We start from the raw sequence: 11,115 nt of genomic DNA, 5'->3' as shown, positions 1-11,115 counted from the left end.
AGCAGCCCTGTTCCCTGCTGCTTACAAACCACGGGGTGATACTCGGCCCAGATTTGACAAGGGAATAAATTACAGAAGCTATGAAGTAGAATGAATTAGCTGAGCAGGAGGACAAGTGGACTTGACCCTGGCCTAGCAAAATCCCACCATTATCACTAACTCGTTCGATTCTTCCAGGTGCAGCCCGTCAAAATCGTATTTGCCCAATTCCTGCCCAACATTTATTGAACAAAAACTGAAAAGGGAGTATCTAACGTTGCCTCTTTTCTGACTTTTTGACAGCCTCCACAATAAATGAATCCTAGGTGTTTCCCACAGTGTAATTTGAAACAACTCAAACTGAAAGTCAACTTCTACAGTAGAAATTAACACATTTTACATCAACTATCTTCAATAATTTAAAAAAAAAACCCGATGAAAGTAACAAAAATAAAAAAAATTTACAAAGGACTTCTTGGTTAAAAAATGTATAAACAAAAGGTCCTTTTCATAAATGAGCTTTATTTTCAATGCTGTTTAGTTCTAAGAGCCTGCATATTTATTTATTCCTCCCACCAGGTTACCTGCAAGTTAGGATTTCAAAAACCACAACAAATAAATCAAACACCTGTAGGATCCGGGCACTGACCACCCAAGTGTCATGTTGGCGATTAAACCAGAGAAGCTTCTATGCAAAATGCTGTATTTCCTCCAATGAGGCTTGTTTTTCAACCTTGAAATCATCCACTTGAAAAGCAGACCCCAAAACCCAAGCTTTCAGAACTGAGTCCCAATATCACCACATAAATCACTCTCATTCTAGAAACTATACAATTAATGGCCCCAAAAGTTACTTTAATAGAGGGCTTCAAGGCAAGGCAAAGTTTCTCATAAAACCCCCATCCACCCTGCCAACTGCTCTGCACCTCTCTTCCACAGGAACCCATAACACTTCACCCTTCAAGCCCTGGGGACAACCTCAGCAGCATGGAGTGGCCAAGCAGAGCCCATTGGGATGGGGAAGGAATTTGGACACAGACGCAGCAACTATGAACTTGTTCATTCCTCACAAATGCAGTCCAATAAGAGGGTGCATCAAACTTAAAAGCCAACCTTTCTGCTTCAGATCCCTGGATAAAAAAGATTTTTAAAAATCTGTATAATTTGAACCAAAAAAGGATGGTTATTAAAAACAAACCAAGAAATACCCAGAAATGGGTTTCCAGTGAAAGTTTGGTAGAAAAAGGATTCTGATCTGATTAAACAATCTAGATACCACAGCCCCTCACATAAATACCCTTCAAACTCTTTTAAGTAGACAGCATTTCAAGGCAGAGATCAAAGTGAAAATATCTTTGAAAAGAAAACAGTGACGTGGCTGGGAAACTGTGCTCATCTTGGCGAACATTTTTTCCACCCACCACAAGCTTGGACTTTCTGGGAAGGTCACCGGTTTTCTGGGCAGAAACATTCTTGAAGTCGTCAGGAATGGAGGAAGAGACACTCTGAGAAGGTTTCTGGTTCTGTATCTGGAGCTCAGGAGCCAAAGAGCCTGGAAAAGTCAGAGGGCAGAAACATCCATGAGGATGGGAAGCGGTTGCCTTGAAAACACTTTCAGGAAATATTTTCTGGTTACTATCACTAAGATTATTTTACATCATTTTCTGATTTTGTAAGTAACTCTTTGTTACACAACAATGTGAACACACCGCTGCCAAACTGTACACTTAAAAAAAAAGTAACTCTTTTAAAAAGTATCTACTTGATATGAATCTAACATTTTATTTTAGCCCATTCTCTATCACTGCAAGTCAGTGGTGACTTTCATAAATAAAAAGACCTTTGAGTAAACAAACGATTATTAGAGATAACTCTGTTAACTGAAGAAAATCTGGAATAGAAAAGGCCTAGAAACTGTATAAATGTTCATGAAGTTTGGGAATAGGTTATGATACAGGCCTACAGGGGAAAACCACAGAATTGTTAAAAAGATACACAGTTGGCCCTTGAACAACACAGGTTTGAACAGCACCAGCCCAGTTATACATGGATTTTTTTCAATAGTAAATACTGCAGTACTACACAATCCAAGGTTGGTTGAATCTATGGAAGCAGGACTGCAGATATGGACGGCCAACTGTAAAGTTATACTCAGATTTTCGACTGTGAGGAGGGTCAGCACCCCTAACCCCCGTGTTGTTCAAGGCTCAATTGTATACAGGAACTCTCTGTATTACCTTTGCAACATTTCTATAAATCTAAACTCTTTCCAAAATAAAAAGGTTATTTGAAAAAATAACAACAGATGGGGCAGGAACAACTGGGTCACCACATGCAAAAGAATGAAGTTGCATCCCTACCTCACACCATATACAAAAATTAACTCAAAGTGGATCACAGACCTACTATTAAAACTACAAAACTTTTAGAAGAAAACTTAGGGGTAAATCCTTATAATCTTGGGTTAGGCAATGACTTCTTAGCTATAACACAAAAAGAACAAGCAACAAAAGAAATAGATACATCGGACTTAATCAAAATTGCAGAATTTTGCGCTTCAAATGACACCATCAAAAAACCGAAAAGATAATCCACCGAATGGGAGGAAATACTTGCAAATCATATATCTGATAAGGCACTGGCATCCAGAACATAAAAAGAACTACAATTCAGTAATAACCTAACTAAAAAATGGGCAAAGGATCTGAAGACATTTCACCAAAGAAGATATACAAATGGCCAATGAACACATGAAAGCTCAATGTCATTAACCATTGGGGAAATGCAAATCAACCTTCACATCCACTAGGATGGCTATAATCAAAAAAACTGACAATAGCAAGTATTGGCAAGGATGTGGGGAAACTGGACCCCTCATACCCTGCTGATGGGAATGTAAACTGCTGCAGCTACTTTGGAAAATAGTCTGGCAGTTTCTCGAAAAGATAAATATAGTTACCATATGACCCAGCAATTCCACTCCTGGTTATATACCAGAAAACTGAAAACTTAAGTCTGCACAAAAACTTGTACACAGATGTTTATATCAGCATTATTCAAAATGGAAACATTGCAAATATCCATCAACTGATGAGCAGATAAACAAACTGTGGCATATCCATACAATGGACTATTATTCAGCCACAGAAAGGAATGAAATACTGATAAACACTACAACGTGGACAAGTCTAGAAGACATTATGCTGAATGAAGGAGGCCAGACACAAAAAGCCATATACTGTATGATTCCATCAACATGAAATACCCAGAATAGGCAAATCCATAGAGACAGAAAGGAGATCAATGGTTGCCCAAGGCTGGGGGAGGGAGGAATGGGAAGGAAATGCTTAATGGGTACTGGGTTTCCTTTTGGGGGGGGATGGAAATATTCTAGAATTAGAGAGTAGTGACGGTTGCACAACCATATGAAAATACTACAAAATACTGAATTGTGAAGACTGACTTCCACTTTTTACTTATTAAAACCCTTTTCCATGGTTTGACACTCTCATTTTCTCCCTATCTTCTCCCCGCCCATACTTTTTTAATGAAGATTTCAACATATAGAAGAGTTATAACAGTTCAGCAAACACCCACATACACACCACCTGCAATTAATGCTTTGCTTTACTGTGTATCTATCCATTGATCCATCTACCTTATTTTTCATGTTTCAAAGTCGCAGATATCAGTGCCCTTGGTCTCTAAACGTTCAGACACCTTTCTCCCTGTATTTCAAGTTTTTTATGACTTTTTAAAATTTCCAATTGCGCTCAGCTCCAACAATACAGAAATGAGTACAGGGAATAGCAAACTATCCCTTGAGCCCACTAACCTCCTCAGCAATCACAGCACGGTCACCTCCGTGGACAGTCTGGAGTAGATCCTTCCAACTCTCTCACTGGAAGTTATTTCCCTCACACACTCACTCAGCATTTATTCAATGTTTACTGCGTGCAAGTCACAACTGACACCAGAGTGTGCATACAGGTGACACCCGACCTTCTTTACTTTCAAACCATTCTCCTGTGTAGACAGGACCTTCAGGCACATTATCAATGATGGTGTTGTGTCAGTTGGTCGTATGGGTGTCCTTCGAGTTACCTGACTCTTCTCCTGTTCTTGGAGACTTAGGTGATTTCCAGTTTTTGATATCCTGAAAAAGCCAGTCACTGCCTCCCTGACAGAGCCCTTTCTGGAGAGAAGCTTCCCTCACTCACAGCATGTGCTGAAAGAGCTGGCCTAGGTCAGGGATCTGTAAAAAGGCACACAGTAAGTAGTTCAGGCTTTGTAAGCCTGCCAAAATGGTCCAACCTTGCCATTGTAGTGCAAAAGCAGTGACAGACATGGGCTCCATTCATGAAAACTTCATTCATGAAAATAGGCAGAGGGTAGATTTGGCCCATGAGCTGTGGTTTGCTGACCCCTGACCTATGTGGCTGGAAGCAGGAACCCCCAATCCAAGTAGATCTGGGTGACACCTAGATACTCCCAGAAATCAAAATCAGGACACTGGGCTACGGGCTAAGCTAGCCTTGGGCTGAGCTGGGAGGTCACAAAGCCTGAGGCTACCATCCTGGTCACAGGCCAGCAGGTAGAGCAGTAAAAGTAGCTAGTCAGGTAAGAGAGGACGATGAAGCCAATGGACAGAAAAGAACAAAATGATGAAAACACACCGAGTTCTTCTCTGCCCCAGGACCTTTGCCAATGCTGCTTCTGGTGCTACTGTGCCTCTCTCCAGCTCTGCAAATGGCAGGCTTCCTCTCGTTCTGTAGGTCTTGATTTGAATGGCATCTTCTCAGAGAACCTCTCCCTGACCCTCCTAAACTGCGAGCCCCCTTCCAATTCTCCACCTCACAACTGATTTTTCCCCCTATTTGCTTATTTTACATCCCTGTTATTCTGTGCATTCGCTGAAGGCAGGGACTATGGCTGTTTTGGTCTCAACTGTAATCCCAGAGCACAGCCCTCAAAAGACAGTTCTGAATAAATAAATGAATGAATGGATAGGTGGGAATCTAGAGAGACAAAGGCTGGAGGAGCCCCCCAACACTTCTACTTCCTGTGAGAGCTAGTTATACTTCCTACACTCTTCTGCAAATTCCTTGATCTCTTCATGAGCCCTCTCTGTACCTAGGCAGGCCTCATGTGAGCTCCCAAAAAGGGCCTCTCTGGGCATACATTACAGCCTTCATTCTGGGCTCTAAAATACTTTTCAGCAGCACAGAAACCCCTCCTCCTCCGATCTCCTAAGTCCTGGAATCATCCCCTCAAACAGCCACTGGGCTGGCACAAGGACCGCACAGCAACCCCAAATTCAGCATCTCAATGACTCAAGACAGCCAACTTTTCACTCTCTTCCTCTTTAGGGGAAGCACATGGAGATGGGCACAGCCTGGCCCAGAACCCCAGATTCTCCTTGTTTTTTTCCCTGAGTCTGTTCACTATGAGTCTCATAATTCACTAACAGCATGGTCCTGACACTGAAAGGAAAACCAATCCAATTGGATTTTTTTAGCCTAATGAGAAAATAAAATAGGCATAAAAAGCAGAAATAAAGCCTGAATACACTTCTGCTGGCTTCCAGCAGGCTGGGAGCAAGACCCGGCAGCATGCTGGCCTTTCAAGACGTATTTTCCACTTTGGTCAAAGTCAAGTATAGGCTAAGCACAATCCACAGAGCTGGCGAGAGGTGATGGAGCCATGGGCTCAGGGGAAGGCATCTCTTGGCAGCCTCTGCTGAGGCACCGGGCACAGCCAGGACGTGAAGAACGCCATGTTCCAATCGAAGCTCCAGCCTGGACTGCAGTGACATAGTTTAATTCCTATAGACCCCAGTTTCCTCTCTAGTGTGGAGAGTTCTTACTTTGAAAGCAGAAAGCATGACACAAAAGTGCAGACTGTGAGGACAGAAAACGACCATCAGAAGGTCATCCTAGAGAACGACCCTGAGGATAATGACAACGAAGGAGAGAGGCGGGCTGGACTTACACGATCATGCAGAACATCATGAAGACATTCCATAGGGCGATGAAGATTCGAAAATATCTGAGGCTCAGCAAGAACTCCCGGATGTTGTCACCTGGAAAGTCAGAAAGCATTTTCACAAGCAGTGCTAACATTTCTGTTGTCACTGCTGCAGTGTGCTTCTACCCACCCCACACCCACTGCCCCCATGTTCCAATGGCAGCATGGCTTTTCATTTGGGCCACCTCTGTTCCCCAGCCCTGAGCACTCAGGCTATAGCTGCCACTGACCAACCCCCTGAGAGGACCAAGCACTCAGCCTCCGATTGGCTCAGGGAAGGGCACGTGACCCCAGTCTGTCCAATGAGAGCCAGCCCTGGGACTTTTGCCTGAACTACCGGGAAAGAGGCACCTGCTTTCTGCCAGGCTAGCTGGACTGCAAAGATGTAAGCCCAGTCCTCTAAGGCAGGGTGCAAACCATGGCCTGTAGGCCAAAGTTGGCCTCTGCCACCTATTTCTGTATAGCCCATGAGTGAAGAATGTTTTTTATATTTTTTAATAGTTAAAAAAAACAACAACAAAGTATTTGTGAGCCACAAAAATTACATGAAATTCAAATTTCAACAGCCATAAAGTTTTATTAAAATACAACCATGTCCACTCATTTACATATTATCCATGACTACTTTCAACTTACAGAGGTGAACTGTTGCACCAGAGACTCTACGGCCCACAAAGCCTAAACTATTCATGATCTGGCCTTCTACAGAAAAATGTGCCAAGCCCTGCTCTAGGGTCACCTTTGTCAACACAAGCCAGCCTGATAGTAAAAGCAACCCAGGAGGAAAAGAGAGCTGGGGAGGGTCACAAGCTGGAGAGCCAGTTTAAGCCCTGAATCCACATGTGCCCAAGGACCATTCTACCCTTCGATGTTTCAATTTGCTTTAGCCACTTTGAACTGGTTTTCAGTGTTTACAACTGAAAAAGCATACTAATTCAGGCAAGTAGAATGGGAGTTATGCTTTGGTGACGACTAACTCTAGTCCCCTCTGATGCCAACGAACAGAAACCACTCCAAGAAGAAGGAATTTGGTACATTAAGACTCCAGAAGGACTTCCCTGGTGGCACAGTGGTTAAGAATCCGCCTGCCAATGCAGGGGACACGGGTTCCAGCCCTGGTCGGGGAAGATCCCACATGCCGTGGAGCAACTGAGCCCGTGCGCCACAACTACTGAGGCTGCACTCTAGAGCCCGCGAACCACAGCTACTGAGCCCACGCACCTAGAGCCCGTGTTCTGCAACAAGAGAAGCCACCACAATGAGAAGCCCGCACACTGCAACGAAGAGTACCCCGCCCCCGCCGCAACTAGAGAAAGCCCGTGCGCAGTAACAAAGACCCAACGCAGCAATTAATTAATTAATTAATTAAAAAAGAAGACTCCAGAGACTTGGGTTCCAGGACCTTCCTCTGGGGTTCTGAGTTGATTGCCCAGCCTCTTGAGGCCTCCAGAATGAAATGAACGGATCCAGATTAGATGATCTACAAGGGTGTTACCCAAAGTGTCATCCACAGACCAGAGATGGAACACCGGGCAGGAGCTCAGAAACTTCCACAGCAACCCAACATGACCGCCACCTGGCACTGCTGCACCATCCAAGCGCATGAAGAGCACAAGGTCTTGCTCTACATGGTTTAGACAAGTCCAGTGCTGTCCATGCCACAGGGTTAGCGACACGTAGCAGCATACCCTGTATAAGTGTTGGCCCAGCACAGACTGCAAATGTCAGAGACAGATCCGTTCCCAGAATGTCTGCAAGGCACTGCTTGGCAAGGCCCTTCTCTGAGCCCAGGATCACAAAAATAGCCTCTCTTACCATGAACAAACGCTGACTAAAGGCCACTCATCCCAGGGAGTAGCTGAGTGCAGGGGATACAGGAAGGAATGAGACACATGTCCCTGCCCTAAGGAGCTCACAGGGAGAACAAATACTACGCAAGTAACCACACACCTGATTATTCACTAGGACAAGTGCCATGGGAGCTATAATGGGGGAACCCAACCTGGCATGCATCGGGAGGCGGGTGGGGTCAGAGTAAGTCTCACTGGGAAACTGTGAACTCCAACCTTAAACGCGAGCTGGGGACTTCCCTGGTGGTGCAGTGATTAAGAATCTGCCTGCCAATGCAGGGGACACGGGTTTGATCCCTGGTCCGGGAAGATCCGACATGCCGTGGAGCAACTAAGCCCATGCGCCATGACTACTGAGGCTGTGCTCTAGAGCCCGCACGCCTAGAGCCCATGCTCCGAAACAAGAGAAGCCACTGCAATGAGAAGCCCACGCACTGCAATGAAGAGTAGTCCGGGCTTCCCGCAACTACAGAAAGCCAGCGCACAGCAACGAAGACCCAACGCAGCCAAATAAAACATAGGCTGGAGTTTACTGACCTTCCACAGAGGTGACGTGGGCCTACATGTGCCCCAGTTTCCTCCTGTGTAAATGGGGATGATGGGGGACTGTGAAGGCTGCAGCACAGTGCCTTACAGGACACTCTCAATAAATGAAGCCACTGTGATATTAGGGATCAGCCAGGCAGAGGATGGAGGGAGAGGAGCATGATCTACAGGGTCAACTGCCAACACAGAGTCCTAGTCTGAAGGAGCCTAGCAGGGAGCCCCCGATCAGAGGGAAGCCACCGTTCTGACTATCCTTGTCACCAATGCTCCCGCCACTTTCGAGCCCACGTGGCCAATCTCCCACCTACCATAGCTCCAACTCAGATCTATAGATCACAGCCCCAGGGGCTGGAATAGTGCCTTCCATGTAGTGGGTAAGCAACATATACAGCTGCTGAATGAATGCATGAATGAACAGACGGACAGTCTAGTGATTGAGAGGACAACCTCTGGAGTCAGAAAAACCCAGGCTCAAATCCCAGTGCTGTCGCTGATTTGCTGTGTGGCCACAAACAAGTTGAGCCACATCTCTGAGCCTGAGTTTCCTCATCTGTAAAACGGGAAAATGCTCCTTACCTTTTAGGAATGGAGGTGGAGTGAAACACCCATAGGAAGTACCTAACAAGGCAGCCACCACCTGGCAGGCCCCCAATAAAGGGAGCTGTCAGACTGCCTTCAGATTCGCTGCCCCTTAGGGTTCCTATTGTCCTCATGCAATGCTCCATCATAGCACCCACCACCTTGGCCGCAATGCCACCTCCTCAGAGGGCCTTCCCTCCACACAACCCAGCCAGAGCAGCAACCCCATTGCTATCCTCCCGACATCTTCTTCACTGTCTGTTCCTGGTTTAGGGACTGTTTGTCCCACCCCATAGGAGTACAACCCAAAGGCAGGAATGACTTCTGTCTTGTTCCCTGCTGTGTCCCCAGCATCTAGCACAGTGGCTGGTACAGAGCAGGTGTTCAATAAATGTTTGGTGAACGAATGAATGAATGGATACAATAGTCATGTACAGGTCCCATTAGACTCCAAATAGTCACATGTGTCAATTTAGCAGGAAGTATATATTCTAGGGCCTCCAGGATCCAGGCATGTGAAATGATACAAAGATAAGGGGGCGGGGGCTGGGATGAGGTAGAGGCCACAGGCCCGGCTTCAGTGGGGTCCTCCTTCTCAACTCCTATTCAACAGGCGTCAAAAGGTCGCTTGAACCCCAATTTGTAGAATGTTCCCATTTTTTCTTGAAAAATCATACGTCTGAATCTCTATATGACATCTCCTGATTTATTTGAAAGCTAATCTAATTGAAAATTAAACAAACAGGTCTACAGCATTCTGGAAACAATAGGCTGTTCATTCATTCACTCATTCATTCATTCATGCTGGAATGCTGGAACTGCAAGGACACAGATGAGCCAAAACAAGCTGGAGCCTCTTCTCTGGAGCTTAAGGTCAAGTGTGAGAGCTAGATATTAGCCAAATGACAGCATACATAAAAGAAAATTATAACTGTAAGAAGTGATATGAGTGCTGACCTATGCAGGGAGGTCTGGTAGGAGAAAGCAGTGGATGACAGAGGTGGGTAGAAGGAACAGCACAAACTCAGGCACACACACACACACACACACACACACCCCTAAAAGAAAACTGGTGAAAAGGAACTGTCCTCTCTGAAATGTACCAATTCCAGGGTACAGAAAGGAGGCCTTACCTGTGCTGGGCTCCCTCGACTCCTCCCCAAAGCCTTGCGTGTCCTTCTTTTTCCTACAAAGAGAAGCAGACAGTGACCGCTTTCAGTAGGACAAACAGACCACTTAGTCCCCGGGCCCTGATCCCCAGCTCAGAGGGGAGCTCTAGCCCTACCGTTGGTTTGCTGTGTGACCTCTTTTGCGCGGTTCAGTGATGTTCCCTGGGCCACCCCTTGCCCAGCCAATCACAGCCATGCCTGCAGCCACCGACGGGGTGGAGAGAGTGGTTCGAGGGAGCCAGGTGCGGGGCTGCGGGTACAGATTAGGGCTAAGAGATTCTCGGGGGATGGGTCTGAGGCTCTCATGGGTGCGAGCAGAGGGATCCCGCGGGAACTGAGAGTCCGCAGTTCAAGTCTCGGCGGCGCGGAGAGTCACAAAAGGATGGACCCGGTTGGAGGCGGAACTTGGGGCTGGGACCTGGGGGCGGGGCCGGCGGCGTACGGCGTGCACACGCTCGCGAAGGCGGGGCTACGGGTCCCCCGGATGGAGCCACGGTCCAACGCGGCCTACTCACAGCTTGAAGTTGAGCACCGCCCCGGCGTTCATCAACAGCGTCCTGCAGAGGGAGAATGCGGTTACCTGTACCGTCCCCACCCTGTCGGGCCCTCACGTCCCATCCTCTGGTCCCCCTAATTACCCAAAGAGCAGGATGTCCCCGATCATTGTTACGGCCGGAGCGTCCGTCAGAACAGGAAGCGGAAGCCTCGGGAAGGGAGGGGAGAGGAACACGAGCCGACCAATCTCGAAGCAGCTCTGGAGAGGGCTGGACCAATCAAAGACCAAGGCAGGCAGGGTCCCGCCTTCTGCAGGCCAAGCCCCCTAAAGAAAGAGCGAGCGCCGTTCCTTGCTATGAAGGCCTGGGGAGGGTAACCAAGAAAGGGCGGGGCGACAGCATGACGTCACCCAAGGGGGCGGAGCCATCTGGGGGCAGGGTTGGGTAACGGATTGGAAGCCTTTCGCGCAT

General features: G+C 46.8%; 1 protein-coding gene across 2 annotated transcripts; it reads right to left on the bottom strand.

Annotated features, from left to right (window-relative positions):
* Positions 1-481: 481 nt before the first annotated feature.
* Positions 482-10,885, bottom strand: SMIM7 (small integral membrane protein 7). Of its 2 annotated transcripts, none has more exons than XM_036848531.1 (5): positions 10,789-10,885; positions 10,666-10,707; positions 10,115-10,167; positions 5,971-6,061; positions 482-1,531 (listed from the first exon to the last, which is right to left on the bottom strand). In XM_036848531.1, exons 1-5 carry the CDS (start codon positions 10,812-10,814, stop codon positions 1,516-1,518), a joined length of 228 nt encoding a protein of 75 aa, XP_036704426.1. In that variant the 5' UTR covers positions 10,815-10,885; the 3' UTR covers positions 482-1,515. The 2 variants fall into 2 exon arrangements, with proteins under 2 accessions (XP_036704426.1, XP_036704425.1); XM_036848530.1 differs by having other exon boundaries at positions 10,267-10,707; positions 10,789-10,852.
* Positions 10,886-11,115: the final 230 nt, after the last annotated feature.

The sequence above is a fragment of the Balaenoptera musculus genome, chromosome 3, assembly GCF_009873245.2.
Source record: "Balaenoptera musculus isolate JJ_BM4_2016_0621 chromosome 3, mBalMus1.pri.v3, whole genome shotgun sequence".
Taxonomy (NCBI): domain Eukaryota; kingdom Metazoa; phylum Chordata; class Mammalia; order Artiodactyla; family Balaenopteridae; genus Balaenoptera; species Balaenoptera musculus.
Note: the sequence above shows the minus strand (reverse complement) of the source record. Positions and strands in the feature narration are given on the sequence as shown.

Coding starts and splice junctions, on each gene's coding strand:
- SMIM7 (XM_036848530.1), bottom strand. CDS start 10,346: ATGGCTGTGATTGGCTGGGCAAGGGGTGGCCCAGGGAACATCACTGAA. Junction 10,168..10,266: donor GGTCACACAGCAAACCAACG/GTAGGGCTAGAG, acceptor TTCTCTTTGTAG/GAAAAAGAAGGACACGCAAG. Junction 6,062..10,114: donor GTCGAGGGAGCCCAGCACAG/GTAAGGCCTCCT, acceptor CTGACTTTCCAG/GTGACAACATCCGGGAGTTC.